This window comes from Peromyscus eremicus, chromosome 8a (genome assembly GCF_949786415.1).
Source record: "Peromyscus eremicus chromosome 8a, PerEre_H2_v1, whole genome shotgun sequence".
Lineage (NCBI taxonomy): Eukaryota > Metazoa > Chordata > Mammalia > Rodentia > Cricetidae > Peromyscus > Peromyscus eremicus.
The window spans coordinates 87868331-87895870 of record NC_081423.1 but is presented as its reverse complement, the minus strand read 5'-3'; the positions used below and the strand labels follow the sequence as shown (position 1 = coordinate 87895870).

Sequence of the window (27540 nt, the reverse complement as noted above, 5' to 3'; positions counted from 1 at the left end):
GGCAGGCCCTACTACCGCTCCTGACTTTCACTGTAGACTCGGCGCAGGAGAAACTGGGGGCTCCTACAGGAGCAACCTGAATTAGCAAGGCTGCCACCCTCCAGGACTCTGTACTAGCTAGCAAACACCACTAAAAGCAGAGGTAACCACAATTTGTGCTCTCTGTCTATAAATGATGCAGGGCAAGCAAAGCACATGCTAGCGCAGGAACATTAATCTCAAGCAGCCAGCCAGCCAGAGACCAGAAATCAGAATGACAAATCAGGAAGGCCCAGGGGAAACACCTGACTGACAATGCCTTTCCTGTGGGACGAGCCCCTATGTAGTAAAGCGATCTAAGACTTTTGGCATACAGCTGCAGCAGCTGTAGGAAGTGAGCAAAGACTCAGAGAGTCCATGTGCACAGAACAATGAGTCAACGTTTACTTCTCCAGCAATGACAGCGAAGTGGCCAAAACCATTAAATTTCAGGCCTGCTACTCTCCTCACGTCAGAGACTCTAAGGAACCTTCAGGCCTGCTACTCTCCTCACGTCAGAGACTCTAAGGAACCTTCAGGCAGCTCAGCAGAAAATAAGCCAGGCAAATTCTCCCTAACTCTGCCAGGGACTCATCTAAAGTCAGAACCATCCAAGTCCCCTCCATGGAACCCATTCATGTAACGGAAACAAACACCTGAGGCCTGGAGGTCAGCATGGCCAACTGCAGCCTACAAAGTCCAATACTGCTCGGAACCTAAACTCGGGGGCAAGCAAGTGTCCCAGATGGAGAGACTCTTGATGACTGGCCCTGGGGCCTAGGATTCCTTTGTAGTCGTTTACTTGGTAGCCTGGAACCACCACAGCTGATTAGCCCATCCTTTAGGAGAACTGCCTGTCTAGCTCAATCTAAAGATCTTGTTCAGGATCAGGACAGATGGCACCTCTCAGGAGTCTCTCATTCACGGCACTCAATCCAGAGATGGACCAGAATCCCACCAGGCAGAGGAAAGTCAGCAAACAAATACCGAAGCTTAGCTTAGAGATCTTTCCTGCCTATCATTCAAGTTCTAAAAGGGAAAAATAGATTCTGAAACCAGGTATTGGAAACACAACAGAAGTTCAGCTTTCCTGGAATGGTTCTCCCTCAGCCTGGCCCCTAGTCAACTGCTCACTTCAGCTCCACCGGGTACTCATTAGTGAAGCCGAGAGAGGAACTGGAGGGTGGAACAGAGGCTTCCTATGTCTGTCCTGGCCTGTCAGGCCTTCAGGACCCAGACTGAAAGAGGTGTGAGTCAGAAGCCTTGAGAGCACCAATGCAGTTTTGAATCCCCATCAGGGTGTGCCGCACAGGCAGTGACGCAGGAAGGCAAACTGCTCTTGGGGTCTAGGGTCCAGGAGCCACTGCAGGCACCGAGGGAGGAGAGGAAGGTACAAAGAGAGAGGACTGTAAAACCAGGAAACCAGGAAGATGAAATTCCTTTCATAAAAAAATTAGCTGGATAGATAAATATACAAAGTTGAGGTTTGTTAAAAGACACTGATACCAGGAGGAAAGACAATTTGAAATTGGCATTTGATCCCATTTAAGTGCTAGCATAGACACGGATGGGGACAAGACATGGACTACTGCCTCGGGCAGTAAACAGACAGACATGGGGCACATGGACACAGACAGAGCCAGTGCTTGTACTGTTCATGAACACAACAGCTGACAAACAGATATACAGAAATGTTTAATTGAAGAAGCAAAGAAGAGGAAAGCAGAGAAATCGTGAAACCCAGCCCTGGGCTGCGGTGCACCGCACAGCACACAGTCCTGCACAGACAGCCAGGGGCAACTGGCCTGGACTCCTACAGCAGCTTCTGGACACAGTGGGTGTAAAGCAACAAGAGACATACTGGCCACTGGAAACATGTTCTTCTTACGTGGGGAGGGAGGGGGCAGAGACTGAAACACACAAGGCCCGGCCCGGCAGGTGAGGCGCCACCGAGACTACACACGGAGTATCTCCAGGCAGTTGTTGTAGCAGATGGCGATCCAGTCGGGCTGAGTGGAGGCCCACTGCACATTGTTGATCTCGCCCTCAGCTGTGTAGGCCAGGATTGGGTCCTCGATGGCCCGAGGCATCTGCTGGATGTCCCAGATGAGAGCCTGGTGGTCATCCGCTAGAGAAAAAGCAAGCAAGAACGTCTCAGCTCAGACAACGGGGTAACAATCTTGCATTTGGAGAGTCAGTCACAATTTGCAAAACATTTGCTCATCAAGACTTTGTGAGGGAGGTTTTATTTTAGAGATGAGGAAACCAAGATTTAGCAATATTACGATTTGCCCCATCATGCCATGTAGCCAGTGAGTGGCAAGGTCAGGACTCCAATCTAGGTCCTGACTCCACATTCTTGGTCCTGAAGCTCTACCCACTGCACCAGGGTTAGAGAATTAGATCAGGACGTTGGATTCAGGAATCAGGAGAGGGCACGGGATGAAATGGTCCCAAAATATGATGTCATTTTCAGCCACTAAAAATACTTACATGAATGAAGATGCTTCTCTGATGACTGCTTCCCATTTTTTGTATATTTACACTTCAATGAGTTGTACAGATGATTGACATAAAGTGCTAAATAGACACGCACCATTAAAAGAAACTCCATCTGTGCTTGTGATCCCAACAATAGGGGACTGGGGACACAGCTCAGTGGTAAAGTATCTGCCTATCATGGTCAATATCCTTGGTCCAATCCCAGCACCATCAGCAAATAAACAAAAAAAACTCAACCATTGCCAACTAACGTGTTTTGCTAGGCATAGTGGCACATGAGTATAGTCCTAGCACTTGGGAGGCAGAGACAACTGGAACGCTCAGCCTGATCAATACAGCAAGTTACAGCCAGACAGTACTACACAGTGCGATCCTGTCTCAACAAAATAAGTAAATAAAAATAAAACAAAATAATAAGGAAAAAAACAGTACTCTGGAAGCAGAAACAGGACTGCCCTGAGTGTGAAGTCAGTCTGGGGTCTACATAGTAAGTTACAGGGCAGCCAGCACTAGAGAATGAGACCCTGATTCCTCCAAGCAGTGTTCTCTCTTGAGATAATAACCAGACACTACAGTCTGTTAGAGCTATGCTCACTGTCTTCTAAAGGTCGCGATTAAATCTTTTTTAAAACTTATCCTCAAGCTGGGTGGTGGTGGTGCACGCCTTTAATCTCAGCACTTGGGAGGCAGAGGCAGGCGGATCTCTGTGAATTCAAGGCCAGCCTGGGCTACAGAGTGAATTCTAGGACAGCCAGGGCTATTATACAGAGAAACCCTGTCTCGGAAAACAAAACAAAACAAAACAAAAAAGCAAATTGTAACTTTTTGACTTATTACAGCTCTGTATTGTTTTCATTTTAATAACAGACTTGCATTAAGCAGCATTTTTTGAGAAGTACCCTCTTTGAGAAAAATAGTCAAATGAGAACTGTAAGTCAAATGACTGACTAGGTAAGGCTTTGTGAAGGTGAAGACCAAGGCCCAAGGGAGGTAATTCCTGGTGTGCCAAAGACCCTGTCACAGTCAAGAGGGTGCTTCTTCTTCTAAGAACCCAGACTCCCGGGGGACTAGTACCTACCCCTACAGGTCTGTATCTGATACACACCGTCATTAGTCAAGGAAAGGTGTTCTGAGACCAACTGAATACAAAAGAGCATCTGGAATGCGGACTGCTTCAATCTCACAAAACTGCCCTGGAAACAGCAAGAACCACACTCCTAGGGAGCCAGGATCTTCACTCTCTGACACTTGCTGCTGCCATGGTTACCTGCGGTGCAGATGTGGCAGGATGAATGTGGGGCCCAAGCAATGCCATTGACACATGCTCGGTGGTTGTTCAGCCTGGCGACAGGTGTGCAGGGAACTCGAACATCCAGAATTACCACCTGCAGAAACAGAAAAGGGCCAGTAATTGCAGAGTGTGGCAGGAAAAACAAACAAACAAAATACACTATCACACACACAAATATTAAGCATAATCTTTTCATTTGTGGAATTGAAGAATATTAAAGACAGGATTTCCTAAAGATGGAGAAAGAAAGAAACAAAGAAACAAACACATCTGTGCTGAGAGACACTGGGCTTTAGACTAACAGAGAAGGGGGAGCAGGAGCAGGCAACGTGAGTTTGGATGGTCCATAAACACCTTTGGTTAAGTGCCTATAGGAAAATACAAGATGGTGGCAGCGCACGCCTTTAATCCCAGCACTCAGGAGGCAGAGGCAGGCGGATCTCTGTGAGTTTAAGGCCAGCCTGGTCTAGAGAGCGAATTCCAGGACAGGCACCAAAACACCACAGAGAAACCCTGTCTCGAAAAACCAATCAATCCTCAATCAATCAACCAACCAACCAATCAATCAATAAAATTAAATGAAAATCTGTGTATCTCAGCTAGGGAGAATGAGCACCTAACCAAAGTAGAATCTGGAATGTAAGAAGTCTAAGGCACAAGCTTCACCCAAACCAAGGTTAACCACTGTATCCTCTCAACCAACAATCCACCCCTCATAAAACCTAGCAGACCAAAGAGCTTTTGTTTGTATGTCTGCTTGCAACAGCTGGAGAGCCTGCCTAGAACACCAAGGGGGATGGTCTACTTTCTTACTCAGTCCCAGTAACTGTGACTTGGTTTAAATTTTAGTCATTTATATAGTACTTGTCCCCCCCCCCCCCCCCCCCGAAGCTGAGGACAGAACCCAAGGCCTTGCGCTTGCTAGGCGAGCACTCTACCACTGAGCTAAATCCCCAACCCATCTTTTTTTATTATGAAATTAATGTTTATTTGAATTTTTTGAATTAGTTGTATAACTAATTCATGATAAATTACCAGATGGATATTCGGACTCTTCAACTTTGAAGTTAGGAGACATATTTGCACATTTTAGCAAGTCCTCCCGATGCCTGTCACTTTGATCTGGACTTGATCTTATCTCGTCCATGAAGTTTCTGTTCAGGATTAGCCTCCTTATTAACCACCACTGTTCCTCCACAAAGAGACTCCTGACCAAGGGACAAAAGGGAGCCTGAGGACTCATGGTGATTATTGTACCTGCACTGAGTCCCCCTGCAGTCACTGTGGTTCTGTGTACCTGCACTGAGTCCCCTGCAGAGTCACGGTGGTTCTGTGTACCTGCACTGAGTCCCCTGCAGAGTCACGGTGGTTCTGTGTACCTGCACTGAGTCCCCTGCAGAGTCACGGTGGTTCTGTGTACCTGCACTGAGTCCCCTGCAGAGTCACGGTGGTTCTGTGTACCTGCACTGAGTCCCCTGCAGTCACTGTGGTTCTGTGTACCTGCACTGAGTCCCCTGCAGTCACTGTGGTTCTGTGTACCTGCACTGAGTCCCCTGCAGTCACCATCACTGTTCTATTTGTCTTAGCTTTACTCTATCCGAATTTGTTAATTTGTTTTTAAAAAAAGAAAAGGTTTTTCTATGTAGCCCTTGTTGTCCTGGAACTCTATGTAGACCAGGCTGGCCTTGAACTCACGGAGATCTGTCTGTCTCTGCCTCCTAAATGCTGGGATTAAAGGTGTGCCACCACCATACCCAGTGAAAGTTTATTGGTTGGTTTTTTTTTTTGTGTGTGTGTGTGTGTGTTTTGTTTTGTTTGTTTTTTGCTTTTGGTACTGGGGATTGAACTCAGGGCCTTGAGCATGCTAGACAAGCACTCTGTCACTAAGCTACATCACCACTGTATCAGAAATCCGTAACACAAAAGCAGTGCAATTGCAGCAAGTTTGTGGCTAGTCTAGGATACACAGCAAGTTCTAAGCTAGCCTAAGCTACAGAAACTCTGCTTCACCAAAGAAGCAGGGAGAAGCAGAACACAGTCCTTTGTGTTGACTGGGTTCCTCAGTCTAGGTCCTTTTGTCGTTCTGAGTAGACTGAAACTCTTGGGGACTATTTGTACATTGCAGGATGATTAGCAGCCACCTCCCTGATCGTTACCTACCTGATGCCAGAACACTCTGCTTCCTCCTTAACTCCTGACAACCAAAAACGTTTCCAGGTATTTCCGAAGATCTACTGGCACAAAACTGCCACCATCTCAGAGCTATTCTTGTAAATACACTAGGCAGACTGGAGTCAAGGGACAGGGCCAATGGGGCTTACCTCCATTCCATCCATGGCCATGGTGGCAAGGTAGTTAGGGTCCTGCTTGTTCCAGCAGAGGCGAAGCAGTGGGTGATGCTGTGGGTCTTCGTAAATGATGGTGCTGTGTTCCAGATGGCGGAGGTCAAACATCCTCACAGAGCCATCCGCACCCACAGAGGCAAACATGTCCCTGCCCCCTCCGGCTCGGCTGAACGCAATATCATAGACCTGTTGGTAAGAAGCTTCAGGTCTACATCAGCCATCTCCTTTTCCCAGTTCCTATGAACCCCAGCTTATGACAAGTAAGTTAGTGGCTTCTCAGAGAGTCAAGATCATGCTACCACAGGTCCTGGCTGGCTTCTTCCCATGCCTGGCTTCCACTCTTCCCCTTAAAACCCTGGGATAAAACTAAACCTACAAACCCGAAGTCTGAAGGCAGCTATTTTCTGGGCTTTGGTGGGTGTGAACCTATGATTCTATGCAATCAGATGCAGGTTCATGACAAACTACATCATGGTTCTCCCAAGCTGGTTCTGCTATAAAACCTAGACCTAAGATCCACTTGTAAGAAAAAGGTAATTATGATTTCTGTTTTTGTGTTTTTTAAAAGGGCACCTGGGAGCTGGAGAGATGGTTTGGTGGTTAAAAGTACTTGTTGCTCTTGCAAAAGACCCAGATTAAGCTAAAAGTAGTCTGTAACTACAGTTCTGGAGGATCTAACACTCACTCTGGCCTCCTCGTACTGTGTACACATGTGGTGCAAGGACATACATGTAGGCAAAACACCCATACACATAAAAATAAAAAGAAATAAATCTTGAAAAATAAAATAAGAAGTCGAGCATGTCAGAGATACAGTGTGATGGAGGAACAGAGGCAATCAAGGACAAGTAATCCAAAGTATGACTATCTGGATCCCACGGCTAATGTCCAGTTACACACATGGGGATATGCTCTGGAGGAAGCATCTGAACAGGGTGCCATGGCCATGGTTACATGACAGACACAGGGACTGTGGAACCCTCCAAACAGTAGAAGTAGAAACCCAAAGAGATGACTTGCAGACTCTGTTCTTCCACTTTTTGGATGAGTGGCTTTACAAGTTCAGTGCTGATGTATACTTCATACCCGGGAAATGAAAGTACTTAATATTGTTCAAAAAAATTTCAAGTTATGGTCAATTGTGTGAGAAGAATTTTCACTGTCCAAGCGCCCTCAGGGAACAGAAGTCAAAGCAATACTCGGCAATGCAAGTCTATAATGAAGAGAAACCAGAATATTTTGTGATCATCAACATTTAAAATACCTAAATAAACAAATAAATGCATAAGAAAGGAAAGAAAGAAAGAGAAAAACTCTTGAAGAATTGAATTTTTTTCATTTTGAGAAGATGCAATGATTTATTTTCTATAGTGTCTCTGCTAAATGGAAATACAGAACTGGGAATTTAAAGTGTGACTTTCAGAAGTGGAAAACCAGTGTGAAACCTTATCTATGATTCCTAAATAATGAATTCTGCAATTTCTGAGGAACAGTCTTGTACCTGGTTATTTGCAGCAGTAGCAGTAGGTACCTTACACCTTCCAGTGGATTGCAAGCACTCCAGCATAGTCTCAGAAGGGAATACCCAGTGATGTAAGCAGCCACTGGGACTGAATCCAATTTCAAACAAAATAATTTGAGCTGGATGATAGATAGTATATGTCTGTGATCCCAATACTCAGGTTCCTGAGTTTGAGGCCAGCTTTGGCTATAAAACGAGTTTGGAGCTAGCCTGGGCAACTTAACACGGACTTGTCTGAAAAAAGGAAAGTGTAGGGCGGGGAGAATATGCACACTGAGGTCATGTTTTTTAGGTTGCTAAGGGACAGAGCTATCCTATGCTCTAGTCAGATCTGAGTAGAACCCTCGAGAAGCTTGATTAGAAGAGCTCTGATTTTCTGTCTTTCCTTTTTAAGCAGCAATAGTACCTCATATTTTCTTAAAAGAAATATCTGACACTGTACCTTACATATATACCCCCTGGACATATTTGATCTTATTTATTTCTTATTTATTTTCAGTGTTTGGGATTAAGCTCCATCATGTAGCCAACTGCTCTACTACTGAGTTTATAGTCCCAGCCCTATAAGGAAATTTTATTTATTTATTTAATTCTTTTTTTTTTTCTTTTTTTCTTTTTTTTGGTTTTTTGAGACAGGGTTTCTCTGTGTAGCTTTGCGCCTTTCCTGGAACTCGCTTTGGATACCAGGCTGTCCTCGCACTCACAGAGATCCGCCTGCCTCTGCCTCCCGAGTGCTGGGATTAAAGGCGTGCGCTACCACTGCCCGGCAATTCTTTTTTTTAAGGCAAGGTCTCACTGTATAGGCCAGGCTGGCCTTGAACTCATAGTGTCTGCCTTCTGAGTACTGGGATTAAAAGTGTGTTGCTGTGGGAGGACCCTTCTGTAGGCTGTGAGTGTATGCTGTTCCCATTGGTTGATAATAAAAGCTGATTTGTCCTATAGCTAGGAAAATAAGGCTGAGCAGGAAAGCCAAATAGAGATACAGAGAGGAGGTGAAGTTGGGAGAGATGTAAGGCAGCTGCCCAAGAAGCAAGATGCCAAAGGCTCTACAGGCCATGTGGTAATGTAGAGATTAATAGAAATGAGTTAATTTAAATGTAAGAGCTAGTTAGTAATAAGCCTGGGCCATCAGTCAAGCATTTATAATTAATATAAGCCTCTGTGTGATAATTTGGGAAGCAGCTGTGGGACACGGCAGGACAGAAAAAAGCCTACCTTTACATATGGCGCCCAACATGGGACACAGATCCACATAAAACCTGAGAAATCTTAAAAAAGGTTCTAAACGCACAGAAATGGAGCCACAGTGGGCTTCCTAGTCTCTCATGCTGGCCTCAGTGCCTGCGAAATGGAGCTGGCCACCAACCACCATGAGCTAAGCGACATGGCAGGTTTCCATAACCTCTCAAAAGGGCCTCAGCTGCTGCATTTAGACTTGAGCTTCGAGTGCTGCATGACAGATATGTGGTTTTGCTCATGCAGACAGAAAGATTACAGATACACAGTAAAAACAGATTCAGACAAAAAGGCCTCTAAACAGGTCACAGTATGTTTAAAAAAAAATATGTAGCTTGGGAGAGAGAAGAGAAAGAATATATACAGTCTTAGATTTAAAATAATAAAGTCCTTAAAAGGGAGAGTAAAGTAATATAAAGAAAATGGGACATGTAAGAATGGAAAATGCACAGAAAGTCTGTATTATGTATATTACTGTATTATCTTTAAAAGTTTTGACTGTTAAGCCAGGTGGCAGTGGCACACGCCTTTAATCCCAGCACTCAGGAAGCAGAGCTAGGCAGATCTCTATGAGTTCGAGGCCAGCCTGGTCTATAGAGCAAGATCCAGGACAGGCACCAAAACTACACAGAGAAACCCTGTCTCAAAAAAACCAAAATTTTGACTGTTCTGAGAAATTTAATTATAAAAGCTGCTGGATTAAACCAACCTATATATTTTAAAAATTCTTGATTCCAAAATCCAAGTCAAAAGTTATGCCACTTAGGGGGAGAGGATATGTTTTTATTTCACAGGAAATGAGAGGCTATGGATTCATTCTGGGTTAAGGAAAATGAGGTTTGATTGAGGAAGACCCCCTGAAATCGTAATTACAGACATGGAAAAATAAGTCTAAAGTAACTACAAGATCTGTAACAAGTATTTTACCTGCTCAGACATAAAACAAAAAATTATCTTTGACTGCCTTATGTAAAATACACAGTTTATATTTGTATTAATACAGATATGTATGTTACCCTTAAAAGTTTATGTATTTTCAGAACAAGAGGACCAGACAACAATAAAAATGATGGCCCAGATGATACAGCATCCAAAACAACTTCAAGGCTGTTGACTAAGATGATCAAACCTCACAGAATACTACAGCTGTGACTTAAGACTTATTCTAAATTTTTTCAGGATCCCCAAAAAAAATTACCAGCACCCCCCAATCAGCAGGAAGTAGTCTAGAGAACTATGCCCACATTTCCAAAAAAACAGATTATGGATGTTTATCTTTGTTTAAAGGGTTGATTATAAATTGTTATTGGTCAGTCAATCTCTTTCTAAAGAAGAGAGGGGAATATGATATAGAAATGATGGGGAAAAGGGTAGATTATTGAATCTACTTTAATCCAAAAAACAACTGTTAATCTCAAAATATTTTACATTGTTATGGATTTTAGTTTATAGATACAAATTTAAAGTCAATTTTGTTATACTGCATATATATTTCTACTCTTGTTTAAGGTATTGTGTTTATGCAGCTCATTTAAAAGTGTAATGTATAATTAAAAATAGATTAATATTTAGTCATCTATAATAGTCAAACTTATAGTCATGTTAGTTAGGTTTTCTAGGTATACAAAGATATATTTCTATTAGGTAGATAATCTTCAAACACTTCAAAGACCTACAGAATATGGCATTTTAAATGTTTTAATAACCTAAGGCTTTTTTTTTTTTTTTTTTTTTTTTGGTAACCTAAGGCTTTTCTTGACTGTGAGACATGTCTGCTCCTGGCAGCACTGATCTACTCCCAAGAGGATGATGGGCACCCAAGACACTACATATGAAGTTTGTTTTCTTTTTGGCAAAACTGACCTACTGGGCAAGAGACCACCCTTACCTCGACTGCTGACAGTAAGTACGCCATGCAGTCTGGACAAGTAGGACACAAAGAAAAGCAACTGCTGAACTTTGCCAAGACAGGGTAAAAAAATCCTTCAAATTTTCCTGCTTCTAAAAAAGGTCTGTCAGATATTCTAGACCTATAAGCCAAAGTTGGATGCCCCAACATCGCAGAGAAACTTTGAGTGACTGTCCAGGCAGCCAGCTGTTTCTGTTATTTCTTGCATTTTTTGGAAGTCACTTGCTTGCACTTCTTGCTTACTTAGGTAATATTATTTACTTCTCAGGTCTTTGACGGAGTTAAAGACTAGATAATTATAATTATAGTTTCCCTTAATTATAATAAAGGGCAAATTAGATATGAAACTTTAGATTCACCAAGATAAGATGGATAATTAAATGTTTTCTCTGATTTTGTCAAATACAAATAGACTAGATATCATAACTATAATTCTTACTTGATAACTGTTTTGTTGTATGTAATTTTACTATGTTAAAGTTAAAACCTTCCGTTTTAATTAGACAGAAAGAGGGAGATACTGTGGGTTGATCTTCTGCACACTGAAGATTTGTCACTCTGATTGTTTTAATAAACAAGCTGTTAGTCTAGCCAGATAGGATAAGGCTGTCCCAACTTGTTATAATTTTTATTAAAGCCAGTCTATTCATCCAGTTAGAGAAAACAAGAAAAAAAAAGGAAGAAAAAAAAAAATCTCATGTGGCCTAGGTTGGCCTTGAACTTGCTATGAGGTAGGGGCTGTGGTATAGAGGTCTTTATGTAGCTGAACAGTACTAGACAAAACCTCTGTCTATTCAGTGTGCCATACCTAAGAAGATAGGGCCTTGCTATGTAGCCCAGGATGGTATCAAACTTTAGACTGTTCCATCTTTACCTCCCAAGTGCTAGAATTATAGACACGCAGGATCCCCTTTTAATCACTCTTTTCCTATTGTTTTAAAACAGAGTCTCATGTAGCCCAGGTTAGCATGAAAGTTTCTATGTAGCAGAAGATGACCCAGAACTCTTGATCCTGCATCTACCACTCAGTGATAGGAGTGCAGGCATGTGTCAGTATATCTGGCCCTTGTGATCTACTCTTAATCTTTACCATAGAGAAGTATTTCTTCATGGTTAGAGAAAAGGGGGCTTAGCATGTTGAACAGAAATAGATGGGCATCTATTAGCAGTGTTTGTCCCTTAGTATCCAGAGCGTCTAGAGGAACTACATTTTTTTAAAAAAGATTTTTATTGTATCTGTATGAGTGTTTTGGCTGCTTGTATATATGTGCACTACATGAGTGGCTAGTGCCTATAGAGGCCAGAAGAGGGCATAGGATCCCCTGGAACTATAGTTACAGATGGTTGTGAGCTGCCATGTGCGTGCTGGAATTGAATCTGGGTTCTCTAGAAGAGCAATCAATGCTCTTAACCGCTGAGCCATCTCTCCAGCTCCAGATCTGATATTTTTAGTGAGAAATTCTACTTATTCCTCCATCTCAATGTCAGCTGTCATTACTACCCAAGATCCTAAAAAGTGTGTTTTGTGTTTGGCATCTGTTTTCCTGTTGGTTCTGGAGTATGGCTCAAAGCACAAAGCTCTCTCAGCTTAAGTAACTGCTCCTTCATCAGTGCCACACCTATACAGTTCATCAGGGAAGAGGGAAGGTGGTAACTCTCAATGTATTAAACTCATCTCTGCTACATCCACTAGACAGTCATTACACCCCCCTACCACCCCCCCACCCCGATTTTTCCTCAGGCAGAGCTGCCATCGCAGGCTCCTTTCTAGTTTATCATTTGCTCTGATCCATGCCAGGCTCTCCTGCTCTTTGTACTGAATGAAACCTGTTTCCTATAGGCCAAGTTTGGCTGGGTCGCAGGTTTGCTGGCTGCTTCTGGGTGGTTCAGCCAAAGAAATCCAAGGTGGGAAACTGGATGATGGGACACAAGCAGCAGCTGAGTATTTATCCTTCCTCTCTCTGTTCAGAAGCATCTCTGCCAGGTAAACCCAGACTCTAGGAGCCACAACCTTCAGCCTGTAGTTAGTGGTAGCCCCTTGCTCCTACCCTCTCAGTTCCTTCACTGCATAAGCACTCTCTTGGTTTAAATCACTTAGGTTTACTCTTGCAAGATCCTCTTCCCCCATAATGGGGGCTGAACCAAGGGCCTCATGGATGCTAGGCAAGCATTCCATCACCGAGCTCTATTCCTAGACACTTTGAGTAGTTCCCTCCTTTGGGTTGGCTCCAGCAGAGAACAGAGGCCTTTCTACTTGACATTTCCACAAGTTCCTTTAGTGGTCATCTCTGCAGAGCACACTCTTAGCTTAGAGGAGTCAAGTCCCAGTGCCTTCCTACAGATCTTACTCTCAGGAGTGCAACACTAAAGAGCAACCCCTCAGAATGGCAACCTGGCACATGGTTGATGACCTGAAGGCATCTTTTTTCTTTTTTTTTTTCTTTTCTTTTTTCAGAGCTGAGGACCGAACCCAGTGCCTTGCGCTTGCTAGGCAAGTGCTCTACCACTGAGCTAAATTCCCAACCCCTTTTTTCTTATACAAATACCGATACCATTCGCTGTGCAGGTAAAGGGGCAGAAAAGGAAACAAGAACACAGGCATATCTGTGAGAGCAGAGTTATGCCTACTTCCCCCCAAAATCACCAGGACACCCCCTCAGCTTCCAATAAACACAGAAGAAATATCAATGAGACATATTTGCCTCCAAACAGGACTGAAAGTAAAAAGATTAAGTAAACATACCAGAGTTTTCACAGAATGGTTTTAGAGAAAAACAGCTAATTAGGATCGTCTGTCATGAGATTCCCCTCTTCCTGTTTCCCCCCTTCTCCAAGAAGCCATCATGGTCAGAGAGAAGTGTTACTCTAAAATTATTAACCGCTGGCCTGTCCCCACCAGCCCACAGCACTGCTGAGGCATGGGTGGTGGTGGTGTGGATGTGGAAAAGCTAACCCTGCCCACTCCAGACACCACAAGGCTCTCTCTCAGCTGATGGCTTTTGGTGGTGGATGCAGGCAGAGAAAGACACATCCTCCCCTGGGGGGCTGACCACTAGGAATTGAACCATGCTCCAGGGAATGCATAGACAACACGAAATGGACTTTTTTGTGTTTTGTTTTTTATGGGGCAGGGAGTGGGGGGTGTCGTGGTAGAAGGAGGTGGACATGGGAAGAATAGGAGGTGAGCGTGATTGAGGCACATGTTAGATTCCCAAATAATTAATTAAAAAAAATACCCCCAGCAACCTCTAGTATGAAAGGAAAATGACAGACTGTAGATGAAGCTGTTAGTGTCATTTAATGATGCCTTGGGACTGGTGAGGTAGCTCAGTCACAGGGTAAAAGGACTTGCTCTGCAAGCCTGACAACCTGAGCTCAATCCTTGGAACCTGGAGCAGAAGGGGACAAAGGACTCCCAGAAGTTGTTCTCTGGCCTCCACACATGCACTGTGGTACACATGTGCCTGCACATGCACACACACTTACTTTCTCTCTCATAATAATAGTAATAAATAAGACATTTTTAAAAGGTGCATTCAATTGTAAGTGTTGTTTTCTGTTTTAACACATTAAATTTCAACTTAGACAAGACACATGCCGACATTATGATCTACATAACCTTCAAAACAGTGAGAGAACAGGACGACCTCTCACCCGCAGGTACAGAAAGCACCTGCAGAAAAGGAGGAGAGGAAGCCATCATTACCTCCTTGTCATGGGCAATCAGCTGGGTCTTCACGTGGCCAGACACGAGGTTCACTCGTCCCAGCACCTGCCCGGTCTCCAGGCCCCAGATGGTGCAGGTAGTGTCAATGCTCGAGGTACCTGCAGACACCAGAGCAAGATGAGGGGAGGTGCCACGTGACTCCCCGCTCCCTCTGCTTGGCCCAGGGGACAAGAGGCCACAGCATGTCCTCAGCACTGACTTGTTTCTTGTGGAGTGGGGAGAATTTCTTTAAATAGAATACCCTGATATAGTTAAGGCTGACCTTGAACTCAAGATCATCCAGCCTGCCCCTCCCAAGAGTTGGTATTAGAGGTGTGTACCGTCACAACGGCAAGACTTTAGATTTTAGCTGGAGAGATGTGATAGACACACATGGGAAGCTGCATTCCCCATAAGAAATTAATGACTACTTTCCATATTTAGCCCATTTCACCCTTGGCTATTTTAGGACAAGATATGTGCCTCAAAGTCTCCTGACCCCCATAAAAACAGACCCAGCCCAAATCTGAGGAAATGTATCTTCATTTTCTTCAAATTGGAAATCAAAGCCCTCACCTAAAAGATAAGGATCCACCTCGTTCCAGTCAAAGGAGGTCAGGGGAGCACAGAAGTCTGAGTTCTTGTTATTGTTTAGCAAGCACTCCAGCCTGGTCTCGGTCTCACCAACCTGAAGGGACAATAATTTGAGACATGAGCCTGTCTACACACACACACACAGTCCTGCTTAGTAAGTCTAAGACAAGGGAGAAAATACTTTTATAATAGGGGGATTAAAACCCAAAGGAACTCCTGAATTGGGACCTCTTTCAGAACTTGCCCTTCTAGTTCTGCTCTCTAGGTTTTCACCCACGCCTCTTTCTGGAGCTCTACACAGCCTGTCTGCTGGACCCTAGACTCCCAAGCACAGTGGATGCCCCTGTGCTGAGCTCAGCTGAAAAGGGAAGAGTCACACACGGAACACATTAGAATGAAAAGCCTGGATGTATTTACTCAAAAATATCTGGACTGTCATTGGAGGAGGAGGTCGCAAGTGTTCTCTGCCTCACAGAAAGAAGTCTGTCCCCATCACACCAGGTTAAATGAATCTCAAGTTTCCAGGTTCACTGAGGCCAGCAGCAAGACTCTGCGGCAGGCATCTGTACTAGATTTCCTAGAAAACCTTCGGAGCTAAAAACAAAATCAGTTCAGATCATTTCCTTTGTTTCCTCCATGCTGCAACGGTACTACCTGTCCGTTCTTTGGAACCTCACACTGCTGTCTGCTGATAAAGCACCTGCTTACCCTCCACACGCGGAGATAGTCACCACTCGTCGCCAGAAGGTCTGGATAGACGCCTTTTGTGTCAGGAATCCACATGAGTTTTGTGGTGGGGTATGGGTGGTCAAAGGTGTTTCGGCAAATAAACTCTGAACTCTCTTCATCTAAACCAACAAGCTGAACCTGCAGCACACCAAAATTGGACCACATGAGCACTTGTTTTTCTTCAGCAGCATCAAATACATCAGTCATACACATCAGATTCCTGGTCAGTGGCAAGGTCTTAACACTGTACTACGCTCAAGTGCACAGTCAAGTTATCAGAGTGACAGGACCCTAGACTGACCCTACACCACAGCCAACACTACAAAGGTAGGAAAAGACAGAGAGAGAGATCTGAATACAGGTTTTCTGCCTCTAAATCCTGAACTAACCTCACCCCCAATCTGATCTTCCCGTCTCCTCCCAAGCGCTGGGATTACAGGAATGTACACTCATACCCTATCTAATCAAGTGCTGGGGACTGAACCAGGGCTTCATGGATGCTAGACTAATACTCCATCAACTGAGCTACATTCCCAGCCTCCCTTTTGGCTTCTTGAGTCAAGGTCTTCCTACATAGACCAGGATGGCCTCAAACTCACAGAAATTCCACCTCTATCTCCCAAGTGCCTAGATGAAAGGCATGTGCCACCATGCCCAGCTCCATTCTATGGGTTTTAACAAATTAACTACACATATTTGGCATAACAGTGTAGTAAAAAGTATTTTCGCCGGGCGGTGGTGGCGCACGCCTTTAATCCCAGCACTCGGGAGGCAGAGCCAGGCGGATCTCTGTGAGTTCGAGGCCAGCCTGGTCTACAGAGTGAGTTTCAGGAAAGGCGCAAAGCTACACAGAGAAGAAACCCTGTCTCGGAAAAAAAAAAAAAAAGTATTTTCACTTTACTTAAAAGGGGTATTTGAGCCGGATAGTGGCACATGCCTTTAATCTCAGCACCCAGGAGGCAGAGGCAGGCAGATCTCTGTGAGTTCAGAGGCCAGCTTGGTCTACAGAGCAAGTTCCAGGACAGGCTCCAAAGCTACACAGAGAAACTCTGTCTCAGGGAAAAAAACAAAGAAACAAAGGGTTTGGAGACAGAGTTTCATGGCGTCTCCACCTTCCGAGGGTTTGCTCTACTTTTTCTCGGGTCGAGTTGTTTTCTCATTGAGTTGTAGTTCTTGATATACTTTTGATACCATTTCTGTTCTTCTATGCTATTGCCTTTGTGTATGAATTTTTAAGAGCAGCTCTTTAAAATGTACAAAAAGCCTATGAGGTTCTTTGAAACTATGGGTCAGTTTGGGAAGAACTGCCAACTTGAGTTTATTTATTTAGGTCATCTTTAGCTTGTTCAGCAATGCTTTAAAGTTTTGCATGTGCAGATCTTCAACTTTTTTTTAGATTTATTTATTTATTATGTATACAGTGTTCTGCATGCATGCCAGAAGGCGGCGCCAGATCTCATTACAGATGGTTGTGAACCATGTGGTTGCTGGGAATTGAACTCAGGACCTCTGGAAGAAGAGCGAGTGCTCTTAACCGCTGAGCCATCTCTCCAGCCCTGATCTTCAATTCTTTTATTAACTTTATTTCTATGTAATTGTATGCTACTGCATATGTATCTTTTAAGGTTTTACTTGTATTTTTCCCCTAAACTACCTAGTATGGTTTTAAAATTCCATTTTCAACTGTTTCTTGCTATTATATAAAAATAGTTTATTTTGTATATTAATCTTAGTACATTAGTTATCAGTGGTTTTTGTACATTTGTAAGGATTTTCCTATGTGTATCTATACACTTAGTCATCAACAGATTTTTTTTAGAAGTTAGGCATAGATGTGCAAGGTCTATATATGTGTAGGGGAGATAAGGAGTATGGATGCAAAAGAAGACTGAGTGCTGGGTTCTGTCACTCCAGAGCAATAAAAGTGAAGCCAAGGGCAATACACTGCCAATCACTGTTAACAGGCAATTCTCCAATCCTGGAATTTGGTCTGGATGGGGGAGAAAGTGCATCTAAGCAGTCTTCCTCCCAGGTCTAAGTAAAAAACCATAGGTAGGCAGATAACACCTTAAAGAGAAACTGGAAAAAGGGGGGTCTACACTCACTTCCAAAAGTTGCCTTTCAAATCATAAGACATTTCCCCAAACCTCAAATATCACAATCTGTGAACATTTCCCACTTTAAGGTCCTCTAGACCCACCATTCAAGGCCCTCTGCAACCCAATGTTAACCTACCTTATCTTCCACATTCCTCATCTAATCATCGTTTTCCACCTTCTCCCTTTCCATCAACCCTAATCCTGCCTCATATTAACACATCAGGAGTATCAGGCTGCCAGGACTCTCCTTACCATTCAGTAGCTGCAGGCCCTTACTATTGTTAATCCTGTGTCCCAAACTGTAGAGTTGAGATGGTCATGATATCTACCTGAATAATTGTGTGTAACTGCCTTTCCCAATGTACGAGCTTCAACATTTGATCCTACTTCCTCCACGAAGCATTGACAGTGTTCTTTGTCCTTTATCTTTCAGTACTGACCAACACCACACATTTGACAGCTAATCCCATAGTGCCTCAGGAGACACTGACATTACTGTTTTATGTAGTTTCACTTAGATCTCCTTAGTCTTACGTGTATGGATTTTTGTCTGTATGTATGTCTGTGCACCATTTACAAGCATGGTGCACGAGGAGGCCAGAAGAGGCTATCAGATTCCCTGGCACTAAAGTTACAGATGGTTGTGAACTGCCATGTGGGTGCCGGGAATTAAATCTGGGTCCTCTACAAAAGCAGCCAGTGCCTTTAAGCACTAAGCCATCTCTCCAGTTCCTACCCCTAAAAACTATCCTGTTTCTTGAGATTAAAGAACCTTAAATCATGCTAATAAAAAAATGAAAGTAGTATCAGTCTCTGTGAGGACAGAATTGAACCAAACTAGCTTCATATGTTTTAGGGTAAAAATCTGTGGGTAGGAGATATGGCTCAGTCAGTAAACTGCTTGTCTCACCAGCATGAGAACCTGAGTATAATTCCCAGGGACCCACATTAAAAGTCTGGTGTGGGCACACCTGTAATCTCAGCTCTGGAGAGGTGGAGGCAGGAAGATCCTTAGGGCTTGTTGGTCAGCCATTCTAGCTGAATCCAAGCTCCAGCTCCAGGCTCAAGATCCTGTCCCAAAAAATAAGATGAAGGGCAACTGGGAAAGACACTTGTCAATAACCTTTGGCATCCAATGCATGGACACACACAGTTTCTTAAAAAAAAAAAAAATTAAGCACCTTGGAGTTTAAGAGAGCTGACAGCCACACCACTGCAAGAACTTTCCAGTGCTGAACTTCTTGTGCTGACTAATGTTGGCAAACTCTTACTACATTCTACAATGACTAGTTGATGCATATCTTTCCAATTATTTTCCATGTATTTGCATACATTGGGGGTGTGTGTGGTAGGTTCTTTATAAAAACAAACAACAAATCCAAAACATAGACTTGTTCCACATAATTTATTCCACAACTTGAATATCTTCTCAAGTCAATACAAATAGTTCCATCTCTTCTTCTACAGCAGACTGTGGTAAACACACCACAATTTATTCAACTGTTCATTTACTTTGGTTACAGTCCATTGTTTTACTACCATAAACAATGAATATCCTTATTTAATTTTGTGTGTGTGTGTGTGTGTGCTTTTATTGAATAGATTCCTAGAAGTGTAATTGTTCTACCTGCTACACAGCTGACAGGGGCTATAAAGAACTCCTTGAAACCAAAAACCCCTAAGTCATATCAACCAATGGGAAAACCAATTCAAGTGGCAGTTCTCAAAGTAAAAAATGACAAAAGGCCTACAAATACTTGAATATACAAATGAAAACTGCTTACAGACTCCATCTCACCCCATCAGAAAGGCTGTCATAAAGGAAGTGCCAACAACTACTGGCCAGGGTGTGGAGAAAGCGGAACCGTTACACACTGCTGCTGGGAACGTAAACTGATGCAGCCACTGTGAAAAGCAATGTGGAGGTTCTCCAAAAAGCTAAAAAATAAACTGGACATGGTGGCTCATATCCATAATTCTAGCACTTGGGAAACTGAGGCAGAAGAGTCACTCCTAGTTCAAGGCTGGACTACACAGTGAGAACAAGGGGGAAGAATAAACCCCTAAAAATAGAATTACCATATGACCCACTCCTGGGTATGTACCAGAAGGATTCTCTGCCAGCACACACAGAGATACTTGCACATCCATAACTACTGCCATGCTGTTCACAACAGCAGATGCAGAATCAACCTAGAGGTCCATCAGCAGGTGACTGGATAAAGAAAATGTAATGCAAACACAATGGAATTTTATTCAGCTGTAAGAAAAAAATGATATTTGCAGGAAAATCGGTGGAATCCAATATCATCATCATGTTAGGAGAAACACATCAGACTCAGAAAGACAAATAATGTTTTCTCCCATATGTGATACCTACATTTAAATTTATATAGACATACATATACACACATACACACATCTGTACATATGATACAAAAGTAGAAAAGGGACTATGAGACAAGAGGTCTAAAGGGAGGAAGGGGAGCGAGAGAGGGAAATGGAAAGTATGTGATATGAAAGCAGAAGTGGGAGGGTTACTTGGGGAGAAGAGGAGACCAGTAAGAAAGAAAGGGGAGACAGGGAAGGGAAGTAGGAGGGACAAATAACAACAAAATGTAGTGATATGTATGCAAATGTCACAACAAAACCTTCTTTATAATGATAATGAAAAAATTAATTAAAAAAGAAGAGAATGTAAAAGTTGTTTCCATTTATACTTTTATTAACAGTAAATGAGTGCCTATCCCCACACTTCTGTAAACATTAAAAATAAAAATAACTTTCTTGCTAATCTGACAGGAAAAATGGTGCTTTATTTTTACAGCATTGTATTACTGAGGTTGAACATCTGAACTTACCATGCCAACTCTTTCCCTCAATTCTTTAACTACAGATCTGAGGCTTTTTCGTCACATTTTTTTGATGGGAGCTCAGCTCCAATGATGCCTATACATAGGCCTCCTTTTCCACCATCTATTCTATTCTTTTTCAATGTAATTTCTTTTTTTCTGCACAGGAGGTTGAATCCAGGTCATCACCATACATACTAGTCAAGAACTCTACCCACTCAGCTACATCCTCAGGTCTCTTTTTAACTTTTAGGACAGGGTCTCACTAAGTTGACCAGGCTAGCCTTAAATTCGCTCTGTAGCCCAGGCTAGCCTTGACCTCATACTTCCCTTGCTTCAAGCTCCCAAGTACTTGCCAACCTGTGCTTCCTCTTGTCCCAAAAGACTGATTTTCTTTTTCTTTGTCCAACAAAGTCCTATTTTGGGAACCACAGCTCTTTTGAGTTCGGCATCTACAGCCATAGACACCCTCCTTATCCCCTTCCTAGATCCTGCATCCTAATGCTCTTCCTTACATACTTCGGGAAGGCTGGGAAAACTGAATTCTGACAACTGTCATCTGTTGACAGTGTTGTTCTCCAGTCCCGTGCTGTCACGCCTGTTCCATCTCCTACCTTCAGGGCCTTCTGCAGTCCTTCACACTTCACAACACTTTCTCCAGCATGGGAAACAAAGCCCTGGAGAGGAAAGCTATGAAGCAGGGTCATTTTTACTCACGGGGGAAAAAAAAATGTTGGCACTTTAAAATACAAACAAACAAACAAAAAACTTATTATGTATCCCAGGCTGGCCTTGAAGTTGGGAATCTACTGGGAACACAGGCACATGTCACCACTCTTAGTTTATTTTTTTCTCATTTTTCTTCTTATTTTATTTATTCATTATCTTTTTTTTAGACAGGGTTTCTCTGTGTAGCCCTGGCTGTTCTGGAACTCACTCTGTAGACCAGGCTGGCCTCAAACTCAGAGCTCCATCTGCTTCTGCCTCCCGAGTGCTGAGATTAAACGCATGCACCATCAACTGCCCAGCTTTTTAAAGATTGAAATTTTTTAAATTTTATGTGTAAGTATGTGTTTGCCATGTAGTACTCTTTTAAACAAAAATTTTTATTAGATTTATTTATGTGCATGAATGTTTTACCTGTATGTATGTATATATACCTCATGCATGCCTGTTGGTTCCCCTGGAACTGGTTACGAGCCACCATGCGGGTGCTGGGAATTACCCCAGGTTCTCTGCAAGAGCAACAAAAGCTCTAAACCACTGAGCCATCTCCTCAGCCCCCCATGTGATAATCTTAATCCTTCCATTTCCCAGTTTGTGTGGCTTTTGGTAAGTTGTCCTCTTGCCTCAGTTTCTTTCTGTGTAAAATGAGGTAATGAGTCAGCTGATTTAGTTAGGAAACTTTTGTTCTTGTGCTGGGGATTGAACCCAGGGCCTTGTGCACAGCTAATTTTGGTTACATCAGCAGCTGTGGGAAAGTGATTGTGGTAGTCTGACTGTAATTGGCCCCCATAAACTCGATGGAGTGGCACTATTAGGAGGTGTGGCTTTGGAGTAGGTGTGGCCTTGTTGGAGGCAGTGTGTCACTATGGAGCAGAGCTTTGAGGGCTCATATATGTTCAAGCCACACTCAGTGTCTCAGTTCACTTCCTGTTGCCAGCATATCAAAATGTAAAACTCTCAGCTCCTTCTCCCAGCACCACATCTGCCTGCATGCTGCCATGTCCCACCATGATGATAATGGACTGAACCTCTGAACTGTAAGCCACCCCATTAAATGTTTTCCTTTATAAGAGTTGCCATGGTCATGGTGTCTCTTCACAGCAATAGAAACCCTAACCAAGACAGTGATCTAATGACTTCAAGTGTTGGCTGATTTGAATAACATGGACGTTTATTCCACACTTACAGATGTCCACTGTTGTGTTCCACCTGAGCACTGTGTATCCTGGGATGGACAGATTTTCTTTCTTCAAGAAGCTTGTGGTAACAAACAAAAAAGGAGATACAGCACTTTTCTTTTAAAAAGCAAAACTTACAAGGTAGCTGGACATGGTGGTATACACAGGTAATTTCTGCACTTGGGAGGTAGAGGCAGGTAGATAAGGAGTTCAAAGCCTACCTGGGCTACATGAGGCTGTGTCTCAAAAATAATAACCTCATAAGATATGAATAATATATAATGTGTATTATTCACGGAAATAATGAAAGTAAAGATGCATGCTTCTGAGGAGAACTTTATTTTTTTGTTTGAGACAAAACTCTGTAACTCAAATGGTTGGGAGCTCACTATGTAGCCCAGGCTAGCCTCAAACTTAAAAAAATTCTCCTGCCTCAACCTTTCAAGTGCTGGAATTACAGGTGAGAGCCACCAGGCCCAGCTTGAGGGTTACTTTCTATTACATATTTGCTCCTTAGGAGGCACTGGACATGTTCACAGTTTTAAAATGAGGTGCTGGAGATAACAGCACTCACTGCTTGTGCAGAAGACCTGAGTTCAGTTCCCAGCACTCACATTAGGTGGCTTACAACAGCCTGTTAACTCCAGCTCCGGGGGACTGTGACACCCTCTTCTGGCCTCTGCAGGTACTCAATGTCTCCTCTCTTAGATAAAAGACTCTGGAAGAACTTAAAGGGAAAAAATTTAATTTGTGTGGGAGAGAAAAAAAACTACGGTCATTTGATGGACATATTTTACATTTATTTCTTACACAAATTCTTAAATAATAGTTGTAGTGGTCTTAACCTTACTAACACTACCCAGACCTGGACCCTGAAACCCCGCCCCGGGTTTTCTGCCACTGTGGGAGAAAGAGTCACCAGAGAAAAGAAATACGGTTCTCATTTAGGAAAAGGAAGATCAGGGCACACTCCCTGGGACTGTAAACTGTTGGTGTATGTGTGATGTCTAGGCAGTGGACATCAATCCCTTTCATCCATTTCTCAAAGATGACCCCAAAGAAATGGGGATCCTTACCCAGAGAGACACATGAGCTCCTGAAATACTTAATACAAACTTAAAATGTTCAAATGTTTTTATCTGAACCTTCACACGTAAAACAGAACCCCTTTCCTCTATCACTGTGGGTTGGAAATAGTAAAATCTGGTCTATGCAATGCAAATTTGGTCTGGGCTTCAGTGGTCTAGCTAAATCCTAGGCCACCCGCTTCTTCCACTCCTCCCACCATCCTCTAACGTGTCTCCACTCTGATGCTCGTAAGAGTAAGCCAGAGTACTGGCTCTAAACACCACTGACCAAGGCTCTCAGGAGCTCTGAGCCCCGTCATTCTTTTCCTTTTATTTTTTCTTCTTTTAACTCAAATTAAAAGAAAAGAATGAAGTTAAGAGATTGGGGAAAGAAAATCCTTCTCAACACTTTCAAAACTATATCCCGAAGTACCAGCTTAAAAGCTCTCGCCTTCTACCAGCGTTTTGGTGAAGTGATGGATGTCCAGCAATGTTGCAAACCAACGAGAAAGGACCCACGAAAAGAACAGGTCAAATGTCATCTTCCTCTATTCAGAAATAATGGCGGGATAATGCCACAGACCAAGGTTTCCAAGGAAAGACTGGGGGGAGGGTGAACATCGGGAAGCAAAACCAATGACCAATGACAACCTCGCATTAGGGCTCTGTATCCATGAGAAACACCTGAGATGGGGAAGATCTTGCAATAAATAGCCCTAACAGAAATCTCGCGTGGCCAGGAATGCACGACCACCAATCCAAGCGCCCGCATCTTCCTCCACTGCCTCTCTCCCGCCCCCCGCCTAGCAACAGAGGCACTGCGGCAGAAGCGGGGGAAACGGGAGGGACAGAGGACGCGCGGCTTAGGGGGATTTAAACTCCGGTTTGAAACCTGCTACTACCACCAAAAATATTATGTGCCTCAGGCATGTCACAACACTATGCCTCCGTTTCCCCGGCTGTCAAAATTAAATAAGGTAGTGAGTGTGACACCCTCAACAACAGGGCCACAGAGGAACCACCCCCTTGCAATAAAAGCAAGTTCGCAAGAGAGTTGTCGGATCTGGGGCTACCGCCCACCTCGAGCATTCCCTGCCAGCTGGAAGCGGAGCCCCTGCACGACCCACCTTGTTGTTGTACTCCTCCACGAAGCTGCCCAGCGCCAGGCGAAAGCGCTTGTCGGGCCGCACGCTCCAGTTCATGGCGTAGACAGTCCAGGGCGCTTCATATTTGTAGATCTCCTTCCGTTTGCCGTGCAGGGACATGGTGGCGGCTGGGGAGGCGGCGGGCTGGGGCACGAGACGGGCGAGGAGCCCGGCTTGGGTCAGCGAGTCCGAGAGGAGGCGGGGCCGGGGCGCTCCGGGACGGCCTAGCCCTCCAGCGACTCCTCTGCTACACACACACTCCGCCGAGCCCGACCACCAGTTTCAAACAAGCTCCGGCAGCGACTACCACCTTCCGTTTGGGATGCCGGCCCGCCCTCTCGGAACGGAAGCCACGCGATCCCGTAGCGACGACGAGCGTTGGCTGCCGGATACGTCCTTTCCAAACTGTTCCTTCTTCTTATTGGTCAACAGAGCCTTAGCACCCGCGCCCTCCTCACTATTGGCGGAAATGTTTGTCATTCTGCTTGTTCGCCCCGCCCAACTCCCGGAGGCGGGCTCTTTTGAAGTCCCAAAGATCATTGGCTAGCCAAGATGTCAGTCAGACGGATAACGGCGCAGTGCGGGTGGATAGGGGCGTGGGTGGCCTGGGGGCAAGTGTACGCCTCGGCTCGCCTCCAAGGTCTAGGCCAAGGGTCTTAAGAGTGAAGCCTGTCACTTTTTCGCTGCTGCTGCTGCTGTTCTGAATGCCTCTCTCCGTCGCGAGTAACGTGTCAAATCTACCTTAATGGAGTACCTACCGCGTTTATTTCATCGCCCTAATCCCTGCAAACCGCAGCCTGTGCCAAACGGGAACCCTCTCCAGCCCTACGGACGGACGGACGGACACTCTTAAACTGTTCAGGGCCAGGCCAGCTTGATTCAGGCTTTCCTGCGTTGTCCTATAGACACTAGAAAGACTCCCGAATTCTAGGATTGATTTTCAGTGCACCTGGCTATTAGTTGCTTACCTTCCTCACTCTGCTAAACCCAACCTTAAATGTCTATGTGCCATGAGTTTGAAATGCAGAAAAGCCTGGATCTAGATACATCGTTATAAATTTAAATGCTTTCAACGATATTGAAAGGGGTTGTATGGAATTGTTAGGCAGTATAATAAAACACAATTAAAAAATATATTTTTATGTGTATTTGTGTGTGCCTGGGTATATGTAAGTGTACCACATGTGTACAGGTACCCACGGTGAATCATTATATATGGTTTTTTTTCTAGATTTTTTTAGGGGTGGAATATAAACTTTCTAAGTATTCCCTAATGCTCCTCTGTTGTAATGTCCTGCGATGGTTAATATTCCTGACTTGAGAGACTCTAGAATGGATTAGGAGACAAGTTTCAGTGCTTGGGAGGGACTACTAGATTAGGTTCATTGAGGTGGGGAGACTCACCTTAACTGTGGGTGATTCCATTCCATGAGTTAGACTTCCAGACATAAGGAGCGAGCTCCGAGTGGGCTTTCTGACTATAGATGCAATGTGACCATTTGCTTGACAGACTGACTTCAACTACTAGTCTGTAGGTATCTTTGCCAGTGAAGTGCGTCCTTTGGAAACAACAGATAGTGGGAACTTGGTTTTTAAGTCTTTGTTGGTGAGTTCAGGCTATTTGTATTTAAGATTATTATTGAGAGATACTTGCTAGCGTCTGCAATTGCGTTGGTTGTTTTTTTCTGGATGGTTGGATTATCTTGTTTGGTTGTTCTGGCTCCTGGCCTGCTGTTCTGCCTCAGCTTCCCAAGTGCTGGGTTTACAGGCACGAACTACTTTTCTTTACTTTGTGTGCAGGTGTGTGAGGAGGTACAAAGCGAGTGCATCTGTACACATGTGTGTTCCAGAAGACAACCTCAGGTGCTGTTCTTCAGGAACACCACCCACCTCCTTTGAGACAACCTCTCATTGTCCTGGACTTCACCAGGATTGGCTGGCCAGATCCCTCTTCCTGTCTCAGTGCCAGGATTACAAGTGTATACCATTACAGCAGGGATTTTGTTGTTGTTGGGTTTTTGTTTTGTTTTGTTTTGTTTGTTTGTTTGTTTGGTTTTTTTTTTTTTTTTTTTTTTGTTTTTCGAGACAGGGTTTCTCTGTGTAGCTTTGCGCCTTTCCTGAAACTCACTCTGTAGACCAGGCTGGCCTCGAACTCACAGAGATCCGCCTGGCTCTGCCTCCCGAGTGCTGGGATTAAAGGCGTGTGCCACCACCGCCCGGCTGTTTTTTTGTTTTTTGACACAAGGTTTCTCTGTAGTTTTGGAGCCTGTCCTGGAACTCCCTCTGTAGACCAGGATGGCCTTGAACTCCCAGAGATCCACCTGCCTCTGCCTCTCAAGTGCTCGGCTTAAAGGCATGCGCCACCACCGCCCGGCACTGCGGGGATTTTTATGAGGATTTGGGGAGTTCAGGTCCTCATGCATTTTACCCACCGACCCATCTCTCTAGCCCCCATATGTTGTTTTGAACTAGCGTCAAAGTCTTATTAAGGGTACAAAAAGTTAACTTGAAGGTTTCAGTTTGTGTAAACACTTGTGAGTATGTGCTGATCTAATCACTAACAGACTCTGAGGCATCAAATAGATACTGCAAAAGGAGGGGGAAATGGAGGTAGGAGTTAG

General features: G+C 43.9%; 1 protein-coding gene and 1 pseudogene across 1 annotated transcript; one reads left to right on the top strand and one right to left on the bottom strand.

The window, feature by feature from the left end:
- Positions 1-1700: 1700 nt before the first annotated feature.
- Positions 1701-25046, bottom strand: Dcaf7 (DDB1 and CUL4 associated factor 7). Its single transcript, XM_059271960.1, has 7 exons — positions 24902-25046; positions 15832-15990; positions 15106-15217; positions 14530-14648; positions 6133-6342; positions 3788-3905; positions 1701-2146 (listed from the first exon to the last, which is right to left on the bottom strand). The coding sequence occupies exons 1-7, from the start codon at positions 25037-25039 to the stop codon at positions 1974-1976; spliced, it is 1029 nt and encodes a 342-aa protein (XP_059127943.1). The 5' UTR covers positions 25040-25046; the 3' UTR covers positions 1701-1973.
- On the top strand, positions 6958-7415 carry LOC131916111 (protein archease-like; annotated as a pseudogene).
- Positions 25047-27540: the final 2494 nt, after the last annotated feature.

Coding starts and splice junctions, on each gene's coding strand:
- Dcaf7 (XM_059271960.1), bottom strand. CDS start 25,039: ATGTCCCTGCACGGCAAACGGAAGGAGATCTACAAATATGAAGCGCCC. Junction 14,649..15,105: donor GGTGGATCCTTATCTTTTAG/GTGAGGGCTTTG, acceptor TGGTGTCTGCAG/GTACCTCGAGCATTGACACT. Junction 6,343..14,529: donor TGATTGCCCATGACAAGGAG/GTAATGATGGCT, acceptor TCTTACCAACAG/GTCTATGATATTGCGTTCAG.